This window comes from Dama dama, chromosome X (assembly GCF_033118175.1).
Source record: "Dama dama isolate Ldn47 chromosome X, ASM3311817v1, whole genome shotgun sequence".
Taxonomy (NCBI): domain Eukaryota; kingdom Metazoa; phylum Chordata; class Mammalia; order Artiodactyla; family Cervidae; genus Dama; species Dama dama.
The window spans coordinates 93,264,943-93,288,599 of record NC_083714.1 but is presented as its reverse complement, the minus strand read 5'-3'; the positions used below and the strand labels follow the sequence as shown (position 1 = coordinate 93,288,599).

General features: G+C 39.8%; 1 protein-coding gene across 6 annotated transcripts in view; it reads right to left on the bottom strand.

Annotated features, from left to right (window-relative positions):
• Window positions 1–23,060, bottom strand: part of OPHN1 (oligophrenin 1) — a 750,938-nt gene extending 727,878 nt beyond the window's left edge. For 4 of the 6 annotated variants that reach the window (XM_061136930.1, XM_061136931.1, XM_061136928.1 and 1 more), the window contains exons 1-2: window positions 22,404–23,060; window positions 22,105–22,262 (exon numbers count right to left, since the gene is read on the bottom strand). In XM_061136930.1, the coding sequence (XP_060992913.1) occupies window positions 22,105–22,258 (154 nt within the window). In that variant the 5' untranslated portion in view covers window positions 22,259–22,262; window positions 22,404–23,060. The remainder of the gene's footprint in view (window positions 1–22,104; window positions 22,263–22,403) is intronic. The other 2 variants (XM_061136929.1, XM_061136934.1) reach the window with 2 other exon arrangements.
• Between the last annotated feature and the right edge of the window lie 597 nt (window positions 23,061–23,657).

Below are 23,657 nucleotides of genomic sequence, written 5' to 3'. Positions count from 1 at the left end.
GTTCCTCTGAACAGCACTTATATTCTCTTTCATTATTAAAGGAAATAAAATAAAAATGGAACAGTGCAAATATTCAGAAAATCTTAGTTCTACTACTGACTAGCAGCATGAAGTTCTTAAACTCTGTAAGCCTTAGTTTCCTCATCTATAAAACAGAGGTAACACTTTTCTTCCCGGATTAAGTTAAATACGTATGTTGAAGTAGCTTGTACATTATAAAGTGCTCTGCAAATACTAGCTTATGCCCATATCTCTATCTATTGCCCACATCCAGGTAATTGGTCGACCTGAGTGAGATCATGCTCATGGATCTCAGCCTTACTGTTGCCCAGTACAAACATGACCAATCCTAAATCTCAATTCAATTTGTATTAGAGTTGCTTCTTCCTCATTCATAATTGGATTCTCTAAATTCCACATATCTAGGGGTAAATGTTCTATCATAGAAGGTCTGTTTTTTAATCTTCTATTTCATCAAATTCCTACTAAAGAAGGGCGAACCAGAAAAAGTACATCAGTGACTTCAGATTTCCTGAACTTCCCCTACTCCATTCCTGCAAGTCTGTGAAATGCTTGGCTGCCTTCAGATCAACACTGGAGGTGCATTCTTGGCAAGAAGCAGTGAAGAGGAAATAATTATTTTCTTTCACAAGTTGAAATTGATTCTGAAAAAAAAATCACAGCCTCAGCAAAAAGGAGGTTGGTGAAGGGTAGAGACTATTTTCGAAAGGCACAGTGACACTGTACAGAACCCAAGAGTGGAACTGATAACTGGGTTCCCATACTGACTTTGTGATTAACTGTCTCAGTGACCTTAGACAAGGAACATCCCCTCTTAGGTTTGTTTCCTCATCTGGAATATGGAAGAGTTAAACAAAATGTTCTCTCTCTCTCTCTTTTTTTTTTTTTTTTACATGCCAAAACTGTTCACGGTTAATTTTATTTTTTTTCCATTTATTTTTATTAGTTGGAGGCTAATTGCAATATTGTAGTGGTTTTTGCCATACACTGACATGAATCAGCCATGGATTTACATCTGTTCCCCATCCCGATCCCCCCTCCCGCCTCCCTCTCCATCCCATCCCTCTGGGTCTTCCCAGTGCACCAGCCCTGAGCACTTGTCTCATGCATCCAACCTGGGCTCGTGATCTGTTTCACCCTTGATAGTATACTTGTTTCAATGCTGTTCTCTCAGAACATCCCACCCTCGCCTTCTCCCACAGAGTCCAAAAGTCTGTTCTGTACATCTGTGTCTCTTTTTCTGTTTTGCATATAGGGTTATCATTACCATCTTTTTAAATTCCATATATATGCATTAGTATACTGTATTGGTTTTTATTTTTCTGGCTTACTTCACTCTGTATAATGGGCTCCAGTTTCATCCATCTCATTAGAACCGATTCAAATGAATTCTTTTTAATGGCTGAGTAATATTGGATTAATCTCAAAAATATACAAGCAACTCAATTACAATACAAGCAGCTCAATTCCAGAAAAATAAATGACCCAATCAAAAAATGGGCCAAAGATCTAAACAGACATTTCTGCAAAGAAGACAGACAGATGGCTAACAAACACATGAAAAGATGCTCAACATCACTCATTATCAGAGAAATGCAAATCAAAACCTCAATGAGGTACCATTACATGCCAGTCAGAATGGCTGCTATTCAAAAGTCTACAAGCAATAAATGCTGGAGAGGGTGTGGAGAAAAGGGAACCCTCTTACACTGTTGGTGGGAATGAAAACTAGTACAGCCACTATGGAGAACAGTGTGGAGATTCCTTAAAAAACTGGAAATAAAACTGCCATATGACCCAGCAATCCCACTCCTCGGCATACACACCGAGGAAACCAGATCTAAAAGAGACACGTGTACCCCAGTGTTCATCGCAGCACTGTTTATAATAGCCAGGACATAGAAGCAACCTAGATGCCCATCAGCAGACAAATGGATAAGGAAGCTGTGGTACATATACACTACGAAATGTTCTCTTAATTCCCTTAGAATTCTATGAGTCCATTTCCAGCAAGATACTGCCCATTAATCAAAAAGAAAAGGGAACAGTTACACAACATGTGCTTTTCACAAAGGAAATGCAAACAAAATGCCAAGAAACCCCAGATGTCCCTCCCCTTTCATTCTGCTGATTCAGCCATATACTCCCTGACTGAGTTGTTACCCAACTGCTTTCCCATTTAGTACCACAACAGAACAATCACTTCCACAAACCCTGGAACACTGGGCTTAGAATCTAGAAGACAAATCATTCCAGATAAACCAAATATGAAAAGATATCAATATTTCCAATGTTAAGAGCAAGAGAAATTCAGCATAGTGATAATGGTGGCAGAGACATTCTCTTAAGAACTCTCTTTTCAGTTTTTGTTTTTCCTGCTCTAAGCAAAAGTTGTAAGGGGCAGCTATAAAATACCTCAATGGCTTGTTATCCACCCTCCTCCCCCCACCTAATGAATTCAGGATGGATGAGTTCAGGATTAGTCTCCAGCTGTCAACTGCCACATGCATAATACATATTTTTTCAATCACAGGGAAAGGCTCTTTCCACAACAGCCTGACTCTGGAAAGAGTGTTGGAAGCTGAAATGTGGCTCTCCTGCTTCTGGGAAGTCCTTAATGAAAACCTTTTGCAAAGAACTGCCTTGAAATTCCTAATATGGTACTATAGGGCTGGACCTACTGCTTGCCTCTCGTGAGAAATTCCATGCAGCCTAGGGATAAAAATAACATGGGGGGAGGACTTTGTCACCCTTTAGCAACGCCATACACTTCCCAATATACACTATGTTCTACATGAAAAGCAGCTGCATTTGCTGTAAAAAGCCAACAGATGAGCAGAGAAGATGAGAGGCCTCTGGAACTGCCCAACCAGCTGGTATAGGCTCTTGGAGCAGGAAATAAAGGGGACAGGTGGCACACCACCAAGATGTAATATACTGCCATTCTTCTGGCACAAAAAGAAAACATAACCAGGCCTTAATTAAATTGGGGCTAGATTGCTCAACAGGGACACCACCTGATCACAGCCATGATAATGGAGGGAAAAAAATGAAAGGAAACTTTTCACTAGCACAGTTCTTCACTGCCAAGTGGGTCACTTCAAATAAAAGCACCCCCAGTCTCAATAAAGAACATCCAGGGTTTTAAGGCAAGGTATTCCCATTTGAATGCAGAGTTCCAAAGAATAGCCAGGAGAGATAAGAAAGCCTTCCTCAGCGATCAATGCAAAGAAATAGAGGAAAACAACAGAATGGGAAAGATAGAGATCTCTTCAAGAAAATTAGAGATACCAAGGGAACATTTCATGCAATAATGGGCTCAATAAAGGACAGAAATGGTATGGACCTAGCAGAAGCAGAAGATATTAAGAATAGGTGGCAAGAATACACAGAAGAACTGTACGAAAAAGATCTTCACAACCCAGATAATCACGATGGTGTGATCACTCACCTACAGCCAGACATCCTGGAATGTGAAGTCAAGTGGGCCTTGGAAAGCATCACAAACAAAACTAGTGGATGTGATGGAATTCCAGGTAAGCTATTTCAAACCCCTGAAAGATGATGCTGTGAAAGTGCTGCACTCAATATGCCAGCAAATTTGGAAAACTCAGCAGTGGCTACAGGACTGAAAAAGGTCAGTTTTCATTCCAATCCCTAAGAAAGGCAAAGAATGCTCAAAGTACTGCACAATTGCACTCATCTCACACACTAGTAAAGTAATGCTCAAAATTATCCAGGCCAGGCTTCAGCAATACGTGAACCGAGAACTTCCAGATGTTCAAGCTGGTTTTAGAAAAGGCAGAGGAACCAAAGATCAAATTGCCAATATTCGCTGGATCATCGAAAATGCAAGAGAGTTCCAGAAAAACATCTTATTTCTGCTTTCTTGACTACGCCAAAGTCTTCGACTGTGTGGATCACAATAAACTGTGGAAAATTCTGAAGGAGATGGGAATACCAGAGCACCTGATCTGCCTCTTGAGAAACCTGTATGCAGGTCAGGAAGCAACAGTTAGAACTGGACATGGAACAACAGACTGGTTCCAAATAGGAAAAGGAGTACATCAAGGCGTATATTGTCACCCTGCTTATTTAACTAACATGCAGAGTACATCATGAGAAACGCTGGGCTGAAAGAAGCACAAGCTGGAATAAAGATGGCCAGGAGAAATATCAATAACCTCAGACATGCAGATGACACCACCCTTATGGCAGAGAGTGAAGAGGAACTAAAAAGCCTCTTCATGACAGTGAAAGGGGAGAGTGAAAAAGTTGGCTTAAAGCTTAACATTCAGAAAACTAAGATCTTGGCATCTGGTCCCATCACTTCATGGGAAATAGATGGAGAGACAGTGTAAACAGTGTCAGACTTCATTTTTTTTTTTTTTTTTGGCTCCAAAATCACTGCAGATGGTGACTGCAGCCATGAAATTAAAAGACGCTTACTCTTTGGAAGGAAATTTATGACCAACCTAGATAGCATATTAAAAAGCAGAGACATTACTTTGCCAACAAAGGTCTGTCTAGTCAAGGCTATGGTTTTTCCAGTGGTCATGTATGGATGTGAGAGTTGGACTGTGAAGAAAGCTGAGTGCCGAAAAATTGATGCTTTTGAACTGTGGTATTGGAGAAGACTCTTGAGAGTCCCTTGGACTGCAAGGAGATCCAACAAGTCCATTCTAAAGGAGATAAGTCCTGAGTGTTCATTGGAAGGACTGATGCTGAAGCTGAAACTCCAATACTTTGGCCACCTCATGCGAAGATTTGACTCGTTGGAAAAGACCGTGATGCTGAGAGGGACTGGGGGCAGGAGGAGAAGGGGACGACAGAGGATGAGATGGCTGGATCGCATCACTGACTCGATGGACATGGGTTTGAGTAAACTCCGGGAGTTTGTGATGGACAGGGAGGCCTGGCGTGCTGCGATTCATGGGGTTGCAAAGAGTTGGACATGACTGAGTGACTGAACTGAACCTACTTAAGAGTACAGTACAGAAAGAGCCTTGGAATGGGAAACCAGAAAACCTAATTCTGGCCCCAATTCATACTCTAGCTCTAGGTCCCTGGTGGTTCTCTCTTTGCTTCCTTTCTCTAGATATAAACTCAACAGAATGGATGTGAAGCTTTCTAAGCAACTTCCCAGGTCTTTTGTTCTATAAGGAAGAGCCAAAGGAAGATGTAGGTACATAAGCCAAGGACCTCTGTTTCTCCAAGCAGTCTTTTAAAAAAAATGGCTTTGAGATATGACTCACATACCATAAAATTCATGTATTACAGTGTACAATTAAGTGGTTTTTAGTATACTCACAGAGTTGTGCAACTATCATCACAATCTAATTTTAGAAAAATTTCACAATCCCCAAAAGAAATCCTTTATCTATTAGTAGTCAAAATAATCCTAACCCTCTCTCTCAGCCCGAGACAACCAGTCACTTAACATACATAGTTCATTTAATGTTTTTAGCATAATAAGGTAGTGGACTTTTAAAAATATCTGCATCTGTTGATATGATGATGTTTTCCCCTTATTCCAGTTATTTTGTATGATATAAATATTACACTATTATACTGACAGATTTTCAGATATTAAACTAACTTTGCATTCCTAGAATAAATTTAACTTGCTTATGATGTATAATTCTTTTTATATGTTGCTGGATTTGGTTTGGCTAGTATTTTGCTGAGAGTTTTTGCATCTATATTCTTTTGAATATTTTTTTTATTTATTTATTTTTGACTGTGCTGGGTCTTCACTGCTGCATGCGAGTTTTCTCTAATTGTGGTGAGCAGGGGTTACTCATCGTTGTGATGGGTGGGATTCTCATCGCTATGGCTCCTCTTGTTGTAGAACATTGGCTCCAGGGCACAAGGGCTTTAGTAGCTGTGGCACACAGCTGTGGCACACAACTACTGAATCTCAGTAATTGCAGCTGGTAGGCCCTAGAGTGCAGGCTCAGTAGTTGTGCCTGGGCCCAGTTGCCACATGGCATGTGGAATCCTCCTGGACCAGAGACTCAATCCATGTCTCCTGCACCAGCAGCTGGACTCTCAATCACTGGACCACCAGGGAAGTCTGCTGCTATATTCTTAAGGGAATTAGGTCAATAGTTTATTTGTGATGTCTTTGGTTTTTGGTATCCTGATTAGAGTAGCCTCAAAGAATGTGTTAAGAAACTGCTAACTTTTGGAAGTTTGAGAAGAATGGGGTATTAATTTTCCTTTAAATGGTTGGAAAAATTCATCAGTGAAGCCATCTAAGCCTGGGCTTTTCTTTGTGGGTAGTATTTTGATTACTGATTCAAAATACTACCCACTAATTTTTACAGTTGTTATAGTCTATACAGACTTTCCATTTATTGTGGAGTCAATTTTGGTAGTTTGGGTCCTCCTAGAAATTTGCCCATTCTATCTAAACTATATAATTTATTAGCATACAGTTATTTATAATATTCCCATTTGCTCTTTTTTATTTTTATTTTTTTAGTTTGGTAATAGCGTCTCCTCCTTCATTTATGCTTTTAATATTTTGAGTCTTTTCTCTCTTGTCAGTCTCGTTAATGGTTTCTCAGTGTTGTTATTTTTAAAAACCAACTATTGATTTTTAAATTTTTCTGTTTTAAACAGAGAAAAGAGATCTTCCTAATCTTTATTTCATTTAGTTCTGCTGTAATTTTATCATTTCTTTCCTTCTACTTGCTTTCAGATTTGGTTTTTTTTTTTTTCTAGTTTCTTAATGGTCAGGTTATTGAATTGTGATCTTTTTTCTTTCCTAATATAGTTGTTTAAAGCTATAAAAGTTTCCTCTAAGCATTGCTTAGCTGCATTCCATCAGTTTTGGCACATTGAATTTTCATTTTTTATTCATTCCAAAATATTTTCTAATTTCCCTTGTGATAGCTTCCTTGACCAACTGGTTACTCAGGAGTGTGATATTTAATTTGCACATATTTATGAACTGCATAAATATTCTTCTGTTATTGATTTTTAATTTCATCCCACTGTGGCTACAGAACATAATTTGTATAAAGAAATATATTCAGGCAAGTTTTATGGCCTATCAGATGGTCTGTGTTGGAAAACATTCCATGTGCTCTTAAGAAAAATGTGTATTCTGCTACTGTACAAGTATTCTACAGATGTCTATAGAAGATCTAGTTCGTTTATAGTGTTGTTCAATTCCTCTATTTACTCATTGAGCTCTGTCTAGTAGTTCTATCCATTACTGAAAGTACAGTATTGAAGTCTCCAACTATTACTGTTAGACTATCTACTTCTCCCTTCACTTCTGCCCACTTTTGCTACATGAATTTTGGGGCACTATTGTTAGGTACATATGTTTATAAGTGATACCCTCCTGATATATTTATGGTTTTACCATTATAAAATGTCTTGTCTGTATGTCATGAAAATTTTGTCTTAAAATATATTTTGTCTGATGTTTATATAGTCATTCTAATTCTCTTTGGTTACTGTTTTTTACCTGGTACATTTTTCCATCCTTTTTCTTTCCACGTATTTGTATCTTTGAACACAAAATGTGTATCTTAAAAGACAGCATGTATTTCAATTAATTAATCCATTTTTGATCAGTTTATCCAATTTGCCAATCTGTACCTTTCTACTAAAAGTGTGTATTTCATTTACATTTTATCTTCCTGATAAGATTTGTCTGCCATTTAGTTTGTCTTCTGTATGTCATCTTTTTTCCTCTACTTTCCCATTACTAACTTTGTGTTAAATATTGTCTACTGTACTATTTTGATTCTCACTTTCACTATATTTTTTTATTTTCTTAGTGACTAACTTCAGAATTAAAATTACAATATTGTTTAGATTAATTTTAACTTAACTTAGAAAACATACAGAAATGTTTCATAAGTAAGCGTTAGTCACTCATTCGTGTCTAACTCTGCAACCCCATGGACTGTAGCTCCCCAGGCTCCTCTCTCCATGGAATTCTCCAGGCAATGATACTGGAGTGGGTTGCCATTCCCTTTTCCAGGTGATCTTCCCCACCCAGGGATCGAACCGGGATCTCCCCAATTGCGAGTAGATTCTTTACCATTTGAGCTACAGGGAGGAACCCAACAGAAATGTTACTACAATATAATTGTTTCATCCCCCTCCTTTGTGCATGTTGCATTTTTATATATTGTAAGCTGATTAACAGTTTTCTAACTACTGCACAAGGCAGTTGTCATTTAAATCATATGGAGAAGAAAGGAGTTACTAAAAAAAAAAAGACAGTTATACTGCCTTTCATATATTCCTATATAGTTACATTTACTGATACTCTTATTTTGTGCAGATTTAAATTACCATACATCATTGTTTAATTCATCCTGAAGGACTCCCATTAGTATTTCCTGTAAGGCAGTTCTGCTAGCTCAGTTTTGGTTTCTGTTATTCTGAGCATGTCTTCAGTTCAGTTCAGTCACTCAGTCCTGTCCAATTCTTTGCGACCCCAGGGACTGCAGCACGTCAGGCCTCCCTGTCCTTTACCATCTCCCAGAGCTTGCTCAAACTCATGTCCATTGAGTCAGTGATGCCATCCAACCATCTCATCCTCTGTCATCCCCTTCTCCTCCTGCCTTCAATCTTTCCCAGCATCAGGGTCTTTTCAAATGAGTTAGTTCTTCGCATCAGGTGGCCAAAGTATTGGAGTTTCAGCTTTAGCATCAGTCCTTCCAATGAATATTCAGGACTGATTTCCTTTAGGGTGGACTGGCTTGATCTCCTTGCAGCCCAAGAGACTCTCAAGAGTTGTCTCCAACACCACAGGTCAAAAGCATCAATTCTTTGTCATTCAGCATTCCTTATGGTCCAACTCTCACATCCATACATGACTAAAAACCATGGCTTTGACTATATGGATCTTTGTCAGCAAAGTGATGTCTCTGCTTTTTACTATGCTGTCTAGGTTTCTCATAACTTTTCTTCCAAGGAGCAGGTGTCTTTTAATTTGATGGCTACAGTCATCATCTGCAGTGATTTTGGAGCCCAAAAAAATAAAGTCTGTCACTGTTTCCATTGTCTCCTCATCTATTTGCCATGAAGTGATGGGACCAGATGCCATGATCCTAGTTTTTTGATTGTTGAGTTTTAAGTCAGCTTTTTCTCTCTCCTCTTTCAGTTTCATCAAGAGGCTCTTTCCTTCCTCTTTGCTTTCTGCCATAGGGTGGTGTCATCTGCATATCTGAGGCTATTGATATTTCTCCCAGCAGTCTTGATTCCAGCTTGTCCTTCATCCAGCCCAGCATTTCTCATGATGTACTCTGCATAGAAGTTAAATTAGAAGGGTGACAATAGACAGCCTTGACATACTCCTTTCCAATTTGGAACCAGTCTCTAGTTCCATGTTTGGTTCTAACTGTTGCTTCTTGACCTGCATACAGATTTCTCAGGAGGCAGGTAAGGTGGTCTGGTATTCCCATCTCTTTAAGAATTTTCCAGTTTATTGTGATCCACACAGTCAAAGGTTTTGGCATAGTCAATAAAGCAGAACAACATGTTTTTCTGAATGTTCTCCCTTATTTTAAAAGAATAGTTTTGATAAAGAATTCTTAGTTTACATCATTTTTCTTTCAGCATTTTGAATATGCCAAGCCACTGCCTTCCCGTCTCCATGGTTGCTGATGGGAAATCAGCTCTCAATCCTATTGAGGGTGCTTTTCACCCGATGAGTTATTTTTCTCTTGCTTCTTTTAAGATTCTCTCTTTGCCTTTGGTTTTCATCAATTTGACTATAATGTATCTTAGGTATGGATCTTCTTGAGTTTATCCTACTTGGGTTTTTTGAGCTTCTTGGATCTGGATATTAGTGTTGTTCATCAAATTTGGAGAGTTTTGGCCATTATTTCTTCAAATATTCTTTCTGTTTTTTTTTTTCTATCTTCTTATGAGATTCTCATTACACATATGTTGATACACTTGATGGTGTCACATAATTTCTGGGGTTCTATTCATTTTCTTTTCATCTTTTCTTTCTCTTCAAGTTCTATGACTCTCTTCTGCTAGTTCAAATCCACTGTTGAGCCTCTTTAATGGATTTTTCATTTTAGCTATTTTATTTTTCAACTCTAGAATTTTTATCTGACTCTTCCTTATTATTTTCATCTCTTTATATTGTATCAGTGAAACACTGTTCTCAGGCTTTCCTTGTCTCTTTGGTGAAACACTGTTCTCAGGCTTTTCTTTAAATCTTAAGACATGGTTGCCTTTAGTTCTTTCCCTCGTGATTCAGATGACAAAGAATCTGCCTGCAATGCAGGCAACCTGGGTTTGATCCCTGGGTCAGGAAGATCCCCTGGAGAAGGGAATGGGCTTCCCACTCCAGTATTCTTGCCTAAAGAATTCCATGGACAGAGGAGCCTGGCAGGTTACTAGAGTCTGTGGGGTCACAACGAGTCAGACACGACTGAGAGACTAACACACATATTAGCTGATTTCATTTTTCTGTCTAAATTCCAACATTTAGACTCCAACAGGGACAGTTTCTATTGACAGCTTTTTTCCTGTGTATGGACCATACTTTTCTGTATCTTTGCATATCTGATCATTTTTTGTAGAAAATGGGATGTTTCAGACAGACAATATAATATGGTTCTTCTGGAAATCAGATTTCCCCCAGGTTTTGTTGTTATTGTTTTGTCACTGTCATTGTCGCTGTTTGTTTAGACATATTTCTTAAACAGATTCTATAATATTTGTATTCCTTGTAGTGTGTGGCCCCTGAAATCTCTGCCTGGTTAGATAAGTGGCCAGCTAATAACTGTTCACAGATCTCCTTAAATGTCTTGAACCATTAAGTCCTATATTTTTTCCTGAGGTGCTCTGTGTTGCATGTTGGATCATTTCTTCAACATTTAGCCAAACAGTTTATAACTACCTCAATTTCAGTCATAGGAGAGAAATTATTAAAAGGCCTTCTCGGGTCTTTTCTAGGTACATGCACAGCCCAGGGCATGCATGTGGCCATCTAGATCCCAGGAATATGTCAGGTCTTTTCAAAGCTCCCATTATATGTTTCATTCCCCTTTTATGTTTTGGCCAGGTTTTTGTTTGCCCTACTTATTTTCAGCTAGGCTAAATCACCTGTGATGTTAAACATCTTGGGGATAGAACTTTTCCCACTGAGCTAGCTCTAAGTCAGGTGAAGTAATGAGAAGCTGTGTGAATAAGGCTTCTCTAGCTAGCTTTAAGACATATTAGATGACAACATGTCATCTTGTCATCAATGACAAGACTATAGGTTTGTGAGTTTTTGACGAACTACAAACCCAGTCTCCCCACTAAGGTGTTAAAAGGTTACTGGTTTCCATAGCTACTGTGGTCAAAGGGCTGTTAGTTTTCAAGGCTACCACAAAGCTCTGGAGAAGGGAATGAGAGGCCGGGTTAAATTTAAATGCCACAAATTTTTTTGAATTTACCAAGACTAGATTTATGGCCCAGGATGTGATCTATTCTGGAGAAGGTTCCGTGTGCACTTGAGAAAAAGGTGAAGTTGATTGTTTTGGGGTGAAATGTCCTATAGATATCAATTAGGTCAAGCTGGTCCATTGTGTCAGTTAAAGTTTGTGTTTCCTTGTTAATTTTCTGTTTAGTTGATCTATCCATAGTTCTGAGTGGGGTATTAGAGTCTCCCACTATTATTGTGTTGCTATTAATTTCCTCTTTCATACTTGTTAGCGTTTGCCTTACATATTGCAGTGCTCCTATGTTGGGTGTATATATATTTATAATTGTTATATCTTCTTCTTGGATTGATCCTTTGATCATTATGTAGTGTCCTTCTTTGTCTCTTTTCACAGCCTTTATTTGAAAGTCTATTTTATCTGGTATGAGTATTGTGACTCCTGCTTTCTTTTGTTCTCCATTTGCATGAAATATTTTTTTTCCAGCCCTTCACTTTTAGTCTGTATGTGTCTCTTGTTTTGAGATGGGTCTCTTGTAGACAGCATATATAGGGGTCTTGTTTTTGTATCCATTCAGCCAGTCTTTGTCTTTTGGTTGGGGCATTCAACCCATTTACATTTAAGGTAATTATTGATAGGTATGGTCCCGTTGCCATTTACTTTGTTGTTTTCAGTTCACGTTTATACAACCTTTCTGTGTTTTCTGTCTAGAGAAGATCCTTTAGCAAGTGGTGCTGGGAAAACTGGTCAACCACTTGTAAAAGAATGAAACTAGAACACTTTCTAACACCATACACAAAAATAAACTCAAAATGGATTAAAGATCTAAATGTAAGACCAGAAACTATAAAACTCCTAGAGGAGAACATAGTCAAAACCCTCTCTGACATAAATCACAGCAGGATCCTCTATGACCCACCTCCCAGAATATTGGAAATAAAAGCAAAAATAAACAAATGGGACCTAATGAAACTTAAAAGCTTTTGCACAACAAAGGAAACTATAAGCAAGGTGAAAAGATACCCCTCAGATTGGGAGAAAATAATAGCAAATGAAGAAACAGATGAAGGATTAATCTCAAAAATATACAAGCAACACCTGAAGCTCAATTCCAGAAAAATAAATGACCCAATCAAAAAATGGGCCAAAGAACTAAACAGACATTTCTCCAAAGAAGACATATAGATGGCTAACACACACATGAAAAGATGGTCAACATCACTCATTATCAGAGAAATGCAAATCAAAAACCACAATGAGGTACCATTACACGCCAGTCAGGATGGCTGCCATCCAGAAGTCTACAAGTAATAAATGCTGGAGAGGGTGTGGAGAAAAGGGAACCCTCTTACACTGTTGGTGGGAATGCAAACTAGTACAGCCGCTATGGAAAACAGTGTGGAGATTTCTTAAAAAACTGGAAATAGAACTGCCATATGACCCAGCAATCCCACTTCTGGGCATACACACTGAGGAAACCAGATCTGAAAGAGACACGTGCACCCCAGTGTTCATCGCAGCACTGTTTATAATAGCCAGGACATGGAAGCAACCTAGATGCCCATCAGCAGACGAATGGATAAGGAAGCTGTGGTACATATACACCATGGAATATTACTCAGGCAGTAAAAATAATGCATTTGAATCAGTTCTAATGAGGTGGATGAAACTGGAGCCTATTATACAGAGTGAAGTAAGCCAGAAAGATAAAGAACATTACAGCATACTAACACATATATATGGAATTTAGAAAGATGGTAATGATAACCCTATATGCAAAACAGAAAAAGAGACACAGATGTACAGAACAGACTTTTGGACTCTGTGGGAGAAGGCGAGGGTGGGATGTTTCGAGAGAACAGCATCGAAACATGTATATTATCTATAGTGAAACAGATCACCAGCCCAGGTTGGATGCATGAGACAAGTGCTCGGGCCTGGTGCACTGGGAAGACTCAGAGGGATTGGGTAGAGAGGGAGGTGGGAGGGGGGATCAGGATGGGGAATACATGTAACTCCATGGCTGATTCATGTCAATGTATGACAAAACCCACTACAATATTGTAAAGTAATTAGCCTCCAACTAATAAAAAATACATAAATAAATAAATAAAATAAAATGCCACAAAAGCTGCTGCCACTAAGGCTCAATGTGTTTCCATCAATAAACACTCTTCAGATTGTCATGAGCCTTTTGGTTCATTTACAGAGTTCTGAAAAAGTTGGTTCTAACAATTTTTGCCAGTGTCCTTTTTGTTTTTATGGAGGAGCTGATTTTATGAGATCTTTAATTTACCATTCCCTCCAAGTACAATCCTAAAGAAATCTTGCTCCAGTATGACTAACAGCTTGCCTACAATGAACACATTCCTGAGTAGGTGGAAGCTGAAAAAAGCACCAGGAAAAGTCTTTCCAAAAGGTAAGCAAAAAATTGCCAATTGTTACCTCTAGTGTGAAGAACTGGGAAACTGGGACACAGGAGGCAAGAAAAGGCTTACCCTTTTGTACCTTTTGAAATTTTTACCATGTTCATGTGTTACTTACTCAAAAAACATTTTTAATATAATTATAAAAGGAGAAGGAGGGGAGTTCCCTGGTGGCTTAGTGGTTAGGATTTCATGCTTTCACTGCTGTGGACCAGGTTCAATCCCTGATCGGGGAACTGAAATCCCACAAGCCATGCAGTGTGACCAAAACACCATGAGATAATACTGCACCCTACTGAGAGTTTAAGAGGCACTCTTCATTCACTTAGAGAGTCTTGCTCATTATTAGGACTGTTAACTAACACAGCAGTAGAGCAGATATCTTTGATTTAAGAATTCTTTCCCTTCAGTTTATTCTTTTTTGCTATGGACAGTTGTATCCCCATGGTCTAGCTCATTTTTCCCCTACAATGATCCACTTTTGTAATATGTGATAGAATATATATCATATCCTGAACTTCTTCATAGCTCTTCTCACAACTGTAATTAAATTATGTAAGTGAGTAATCAGACGTTTAATGTATGCTCCAAGAGGGCAAAGCCCATATCAGCCTTATTCACCATTGTATCTCCAGTTGCCCAGTTGCTGGACACATAGTGGATGCTTCGTAAATCCTTTTTGAATTAAAATTAATTACCTTTACATTGTGTAAGGCTTTAGCACTTGATACAAGCCCAGTAAAGCATCATGAGTGCCCTCCACCCGAAGGAGGTAGGAGGTGAAAAATTCAGCTCAAGATTTCCAGGAAACTCCTCTGGAAAAGCATGTATCTTTCCAGATCATTATGGACTTTTAGGAAATTTCTATAGTAACTGATTAGAGAAACAGATGGCAGATTAAACAAAAGGTTTGGGCTATGCTTTACAAAACAAGGCTGTAAAAATGAAGTTGAAAAGTAATTTTCCTTCATCACTTTAAACTCTGAAAAACTTTTCTTAATAAGCAAATCAAGGCATAATCTTCCCTGTACCATTCACCATCCATTTAAAAAAAAAAAAAAACCTTCCTGTAAATGGTCACACACTGAAAGGCTGGCTTGGTTCACTTTTTTACCCTAGCCCCACAGCACTCCAGTCTGGCTACTTTGGAATGTGGTCTTTTGAGGGCCTTCTATGAAATTCCATTTGACTTTGCTTCATACCTACTAAGAGCAATACCATATAACATACTCATTACATTGATCTGAGCTACTCTTCAGAATATCTAAAATACAGTCCTTCCCTCAGTATCTGTGGGGAATTGGTTCCAGAACCCCTGTGGATACCAAAACCCACAGAATATTCAAGTCTCTTATATACAATAGTGTAGTATTTACATATAATCTACCCACATCCTCCTATTACTTATAATATCTCATGTAAATGCTATGTAAATAGTTGCTAGCATGTGGCAAATCAAGTTTTGCTTTGGGGAACTTTCTGGAATTTTTTTCCAAATATTTTCTATCCCCAGTTGGTTGAATCCAGAGAGGCAAAACTTGCAGATACAGAGCCGACTGCAACACCATGTCCTCCAAGGCACTGATTAACTATCACCAGGATAATGACAGGACATCTGCTGACTGAGAATGTGTATCTTACATCACCAACTCCTCCCTGCACACCATAGCACTACACCCACTCCAAAGGGATTAAAAGTTTTGGTCTCCCTCAGTATAGAGCTGTTCAGGACAGAACCGAAAGGCACCAGGTTGGCACTTCTCAAGAAGCATTCATCAAGGGAATAACCAAATAGGCTAGCATGATTCATGTCATTTATTCACATCAAACATATCAGTTCGATTTTCCTTTTGTCCGTTCTCTCAGAGGAAAGGCGAATTTGCTCCAAAGTTTACAATGGAATCAATTTAGGTTGCTTGACTGTGCAATACAGTAGCAGCCCAGAAAACAGAATGAGGAAACCAGGAGGAACCCTAAAGCTCACTGACCAAAACTCTAATTTTAGAAATGGGAAAACTCAGGTTCATGAAACTAAAGACTTACTCAGAGTCATACTGCTAGGAGGTGGCACATTTGGAACCAGCACCCAGGTTCTCTGTGTGTAAAGCTAGAGATGGCTCCATGAAGTATATTCAAAATGAAATTTGCCTCAAAGATGGAACTGACCCATCCTTTCAGGAAAACAAAAACTTACCAAATAAGTGTCCCAGTGGCCAAAGCAAGAGCTGAACAGGTACCCCAAAAAGTCACCTTAATGTAAACATCTAAAACTCTTTATCTTTAAAAGTACAGAATGTAAGAAATTGACATTTTTGCATTCTTTTAAAACCTAAGTTTCCATTAGTCCAATACAGCCTATGTGTTTGTGGTTTGTGCATGTATATGAGTGAGCTTAATGATATAATTCTTTTTTCTGACATCTGTTTTATACATATAAAGTATGTTATCCTTGGTTTTTGAATGATTACTTTAAATTTATGTTATTTTTTTGTATTTAATTAAATACTGTCAGTATACTAATATAATGTGAAAATTTATGTAGGTATAAAATAAGATCCTATAATTAAGTTACTCATTCCCTTCCCAAATGATTAAATTATAATATGCAATGAAAAAGTCATGGAATGTTAGATCTGAAAGTGGGCTTACATATCCCCTATCCATCCTCACTTATGTAAAACTGCAGACAAAGGACCCCAGCAAAATGACTTACCAAGGTCACAGATCCTCTTAGTAGCAGAACCATCACCATACCCATCACATCTAGGGTTTTTTCCCACTATACCATCATTATGCCTCTCTTCATTTGCAGTGTCTAGTGGTGCTTTCCCAGAGAAATCTCTTTCTGGAGACTACCACCTTTCATTTTCTTAGCCCATTTCCAAGACTCCTAGACTGTTAGAAGTAGATCATCTAGCTCAGGAATTGCAACCTGATTGAATCCAGGCTGTGAATACATTTCATTTAGCTATCACAGTTTTAAAGAAAGTGAAGGCTTTTGTAATAAAGATGAAGCTGCTGTATTTTACCCCAATCACTCCAGTCCTATTAACCCACTTCCAATAGCTTCATACTTTTCTGTTTTCTCCTTGGCCACGGAGACAGCACTGGAACCTGTGAACCCTAAATCCAGTGCAGGCATAATTAACAGCACACCAAATTAAAATAAACTAAACTAAATAAACTAATGGAAAATATTAAATATGGCATTATGTTTTACCAATAACTATATTCACTGCCTCACCAATAAAAAAATCCACTTAGGTTAACTAGTCATATTAAAGTTCTGCAAACTACAACCACTGAATCAAACCCAGCCCACAGCTATTTCTGTATGCCCCTGCTCTAGCTAAGCTGAAAATGGTTTTTATATTTTTAAACAGCTGAAAAATTCAAAGGAAGATAATATTTTGTGACATGAAAATTATGGGAAATTTACTTTTCAATGTCAATAAATAAAGTTTTATTAGAACACAGCCACTCTCATTTCATGTGCATATTATCTATAGCTGCTTTCTCGCAACAATGGCAATTAAGTAATTGCCACAGAGACTACATGCTCTCAAAGCCTAAAATATTGCCCTTTACAGAAGAGGTCTGCTGACCCCTGAGCGATATCAAAGAAAATTTAAAGTTCCTAATAATCTGCAGAAAAGTCACAAATATTTGTTTAGAATTGGAACATCTTATATCACTCTCAGATGAATCTTCCTAAAACACAGTTCAGACCATGCCTCTCTGCTACCAAAAACGTTTTTAATACTCCCTGCCTGTAAAGAAAAGCCTAAAATACTTAACAGGTCATGCACAGTCAAGGCCCTCAGCCTTCCATTCCAAGGTCATCTCCCAAACTTCTCTTCTTACACCATATAACCCAGATGGCCTGAATTATTTGCTATCCCTTTACATTCTCTATGTCATTCCTACTACATGAAATTCCCTGTCCTGAATATAGTGCAATTCAGGGACCTCAGAGTCAGATCTGGGCTCTAATTCAGACTCCTGCCCCTATCAGCTGAGAAAGTTACTTAATCCCTCTGAACTTCAGTTTTCTCACATAAAGAGTGGAAATAATAATCCTTGCCTCATAAGTCTGTTATAAGATTTTAATTCTTGGCATATAGGAACATTAAAAAGCAGAGACATTACTTTGTTAACAAAGGTCCACATAGTCAAAGCTATGGTTTTTCTAGTAGTCATGTATGGATGTGAGAGTTGGACCATAAAGAAGGCTGAGCACCAAAGAACTGATGCTTTTGAACTGTGGTGTTGGAGAAGACTCTTGAGAGTCCCTTGGGCTGCAAGGAGATCAAACCAGTCAATCCTAAAGGAAATATTCATCGGAAGAATGGACGCTGAAGCTGAAGCTCCAAAACTTTGGCCACCTGATGCAAAGAGCCAACTCATTGGAAAAGACCCTGACACTGGGAAAGATTGAAGGCAGGAGAAGGGAATGACAGAGGAGGAGATGGTTGGATGGCATCACTGACTCAATAGACACAAGTTTGAGCAAGCTCCAGGAGATGGTGGAGGACAGGGAAGCCTGGCCTGCTGCAGTCCATGAGATTGCAAAGAGTCAGACACAACTAAGCAACTGAATAACAACAACATATAGGAACAGCTAAATAAGTGATAAGTCAATTCTGCCCAACTACAATGCTACTTTCTCCTTTGCTTTCCCTTATCCTTCCACAGGGAAATGACCTCTCTGTCATGTTGTATACCATGATATCCACCTGTCCCACTCTATGGCTCTGATCCATATCTACTACCTTATACTTTAGTGATCTCTACACATACCTTATCTCCCTTACCAGTCTAGGACCTCCATGAGGGCAGGATCCCATCTGTGACTTTCTCTGTAACATTTGTAACAACCCTGAGAACAGTGGCTTGAATTTAGTATGTGAATGAGTATTTACTGAATGAATGATACATGTTCACTGAATTATATAACATTTATTTGGTGTATAATGTTCACTTGCTGTAAATACCTAGCCTAAGTGCATAGAAAATATTCATACAACATCAGGGACCAAAGCTGCCAATATAAAAACAAAGAACAGGGACTTCCCTAGTGATCCAATGGTTAAGAATCCACCTTGCAATGCAGGGGACATGGGTTCAATCCCTGGTGGGGGAACTAGGATTCCACATGCCATGGGGCAGCCTGCAAGCCACAACAAAAGATCCCAAATGCCCAGTGCAACCAAATAAATAAATATTTTTTGAAAAAGAACAAAAAGAAAAGTGGGCAATATATTCACCTTTCAGAGTGCCAATGTTTTTATTTGTCATTGATTTAAATTATAATCACCATTTTTCACTCCAACGGTTATGAATAGATCACAATGAAGGGGAGGGGGCAAATCAGCCACTTTCCCAAAGAAGACATACTGAATATCATTCATAACATCAATTACCTCTGAGCACAGATCTAAGGAAATCTAGATATTCAAATAGGATCCATATTTGATAAACTAATTATCACACACAGCTGTGACTAAAACCTTATCTAGAGCTCTGGACAAAATCAAACACAAGCAGGAAATCAAGTTCCAACTAGCTTAACAACTTAAACAAAAACTGCAGCTGATTTTTGAAGCATGAAGCACCAGGTTTTGTTGGTTACTAGAAACACTAACCAGTTGATTTGATGGCCAATTTAATAAATTAAATGAAAAAGTGCCAATAATTCTTTACTTTTAATGCCAGATTCCAAATGACAAAATGAATCCACACACATATACAAAATTAATCACTGAGCCACGCCAATATAGGGAATGAATTTTCCAACAAGATGACAGCAAAAAAATGTTTCCAACTACTTTTGTTTATGGATTTCCCTTTAGAAACCTACAAAAAGTATATTCAGCCAGTATATTATTAACCTGAAGATGTATTATCAACAACTTAAAATATTTAGCTGTTTCCATTTACAAAATACTTTCACAATCCATTAACTCCTTTGAGCCTCAAAGCAACTCTGTGAGGTGCATATAATTACCCCCATTTTATATCTGAAATATATGATATGTGCCTTCCTATCCCAAAATTGTGAAGCCAAGATTGTAACCTAGGTCTTCTAATCTAAATCCAGTGTTCTCTCTTCCTTTTTCCTCCATACAAAGCAAAAGTATACCTTTGTTTTGCGTCTACCTCACATACTCTGAAAAAGTTGCCCAGCTAGCCCATTTTGAGGAAGCACAGTGGGAGTATAAACATTATTGTGGTCAAAACAGAGGGAAACATCCTGTCTTTGCCTCTAGCAAATCATGTTTTTAGAATCATGTAACTTAAAGAAAAGAAATGGAGTCTGGGTTAGCTGCTGGGTTTTATTTCCTAACTGTCCTATTTTTGGTTTTCTGTGTATACTCAGGAAAGGAAAACCACCATAAATACCAAGAACCCCGTGAGCCAAAATAACTCTTGGATCTTCTGCCCATATGCAAAGGTTTAAACCTTCATAATTGTCGACTCTCACCACTTTTAATCCCCCAAAAGGAAAGAATAAAAACCGTAACTTACCACTTGCCTAGAAAACTTTCGCCCTTCCTCAACCATTTTATTGAACTGTATTTTTTTTCTTAAGGATCTTAATCTCTCTGATACGCCTTAACAACTCATTTTTTAGCACAAATACTTTCAGCTTATCCTACACTTCACAAAGTCAGTCCCTTGTGGGGGCTTAGATGAGCTTCATTTAACTATGAATACTGCACTAAGTAGTTTACTGGAACAAGTAAACAAAAAGAAAATCCAAACATTTCCCGCTTTTCCTTTCAGGAACCCTCACCTTTCTAACTACTTTTGTAGCACAACCAGCATATCTTTAACCTCTCAATGAAGTCTATTAAGTGGCAACACACCCCAAACCCTGGGCTAAAGTCTCTAAGGATCAGCATTTCAAATACCCCATCTTTAAGATGCTACCAAGAGTTTACTCTTGTTCAGACTAAAATAAGACACACCATCACATGATCCAATTCAATGAAACAACAAGTGGGAACTTGCAACACTTATGACCAAAGTAGGCAGACAACATATACAGGGAAAGCCCAGACTCCAAGGGGAAAATCAGGGGAGCTGCACAACAAACACCACTGCACTGCGGCTGCCAAGTCTTATCTCCTTGCTCTTGGTTGGCTGTATTTGCCTTAAGAAGGTCCCCACACTGGACCAGACACACTATTTGTGGGATAAATCCACTCAGAAAAAAATATTACAGGTATACAGAATATATTTGCCAGTGACTTTGACTTTATTTTTCATAATCATCCTTCAACCAAGAAGAGAAAAAATGAATTATCACCACCCATTCCCTATCTTCCATTTTTCTGGGTATATACTTTGGCACAATGGATTGATCTGCCTGCACTCTTGTTGGGGATGTTTATTATTCTTTGTCTTACTCCAAACCTTCTGCCAACTAGCAGAAGTAAAAAAAATCTATACACAGTGGGGAAGCGGGGGAGGGTCCCAGAGTTCTTAGTTCTGAGGACCTGGAAAGCCAAGCTAGGTGAGGTTCCTTCAGCCTGGTGACTCCCAACCTGAGCTCTCTACTATGCTCCCAGGGAGCTGGGCTCCTCCTGCTAAGGACTAGGCAGGTCTTTGTTCCACCTGCAAGGAGAATTCAGTGGCACATGAGGTCATTTAATAATTCTGAACTTAGACCAACGTTGAACACAACCATAACTCAGTAACTTAAAGAGAAAAAAAAAACACTAAGGCAAAGGTGCTTTCCTTAGAAAATAACTTGCCATTGGCAATTTTTTACTACCCCCATATTTATCTGCAGCAACCAGAGGCCAAGCAGAAACAAAACCCTGACTCAAGCTGCTGGCCTGAATTTCCAATTCTTTAGGAGGTTGTGGGGCAGTTCCTTGGTCAGCTTAGATGTTCCTTTCATACATGGGTCAGCTTAGATGTTCCTTTCATACATGGGTATAAACATGTCCAACAGTACAGGCGGCCTGTCCCTTTAGAACAGGAGTCTGACAAGAAAGGATAGCTGCCGAACAAGACAGTCCCTCAGCTACAGATCCTGTCTCATAAAACCAAAACCACTAAAGGGGAAAACCCCAATTCTAGTTGTAGCCACCAACTTCCACTTCTACTGACCCCACTTCCAAAATATCCGGAAAACCATGAGCCTCAGACACTTGGGCTGGGGTGTGGAAGATCTCCAAAGGCCAGAGCCACCGGCTCACGGAAACTGTTCATCGAAGTCTTCCACTTACTTCTCATTGCGCTGATAAGCGCGTTGCCGTCTTTGATCACATCTTTGATGAATTTATTGGTCCTCTCCAGTTCCTGCTCATAACACTTGAGCCTCTCGCGGAAATCAGGACTGTCCAGGTAGCAGTCGCTGAACTCCAGCGGGGGATGCCCCATGGTTCTGATGACAGGGATTGGAAGGAGAAAGGAAAGACACAAAGACCAAGAGCATCAGTGGCACAGTACGAGGAAAAGATGGGTTGCGCAGAGTGCAGGACCCGTTTAGGAAGCTGTAGCCTCCCTCCTTTTAGAGGACAGATACCTGTTCAGAAGAGATTCCTGGGGACAGCTGGCTGGTCTGTACCGGAAACGGGCGGCCCGGCGATTGCTTCAGGTGACGGGGAGAGCTAACTAACGCAGTTGGAGCCCGGCGGGGTGCTGCTTAACAAGCAACATGACCCCTAGTCATCGCTCCCCTGACAGGCAGCAGAAACCAACTCGTCTCTCCTCCAGAGAGCGGCCGGATCCTTCCCGAGCAACTGCAAACGTGACACTTCGGCCCGCCCAGGGTGTAGGCGGGGGTGAGCACTGAGGGTGGGAGGTGCCTCTCCTTGCTCCCAGCTGCCGAGCCAGCAGAAAATTTCCTTTGCCGAGCTCCGCGGGTAACCCGGAGTGCAGTCCCCTCCCCCTTCTTAAAGCCAGCGCCTCCGCCCTTCCCGGGCGAAGCCCATGTACCGAGGCAGGATACTCGGGTTCCTTAAACTGTATCTTACTTGCACCCTAGGGTCTCTTTACCAGAATCTGCCGTCTCCTAAAGTTCTTCCTGGTCCGAGGGAGCGGCCTGTTGTCCTGCTAAGCGCCAGAGGTGTTAAGCCGGGCGACAACGAAACGTAGCCTTCCTCCAAAGACGCCCGAACGGGAAGAGGAGGGCAACAGCGCGACGCACAATAGCTGCGGTAGCCCGGCGCTTCCCTACGGAAACTGGGGAGCAGTCAGCTCCCTAGACTCCAGCTGGAAAGCGTGGCGGCTTGGGAGATGTAGTCTTTCCGTTTCGCGCCCTGTGACTCCTTCCTGCGATCTCCGCATTACCGCACCAGGGCGCCGGCTCTCACAAAGAGTATTCCCAGCCCACCCGAGCTAATAGCTGTCCCAGCGCAGCCTCCAGGGGCAGGTGCGCCCGCACTAGTTGTTGTTTTTCAGTCGCCAAGCCGTGTGGGAATCTCTTGAGACTCAATGGACTGTAGCCCACCAGGCTCCACTGTCCATGGGCTTTCCCAGGCAAGAATACCGGAGTGGGTTGCCATTTCCTTTTTCAGAGGATCTTCCCCACCATCTCCTGCATGAGCAGGCAGATTCTTTACCACTAAGCCACCTGGGAAACCCCTAGAATATACCTGGAAAGCTTCCAAAATGGGAGGCAGTGAGAACCCAGGAGAGATCAACTGTGGGATGATGTCTCTCACTTCTCTTTATTTGGCTGGATTGTTTGTTGTTTTTTTCCTTTCTTTTTCCAGCTTCCCTCTGACTGACCCACTTCTATTTCTCCTCCCTTTCCCATTTCTATGAGCTCTAATTC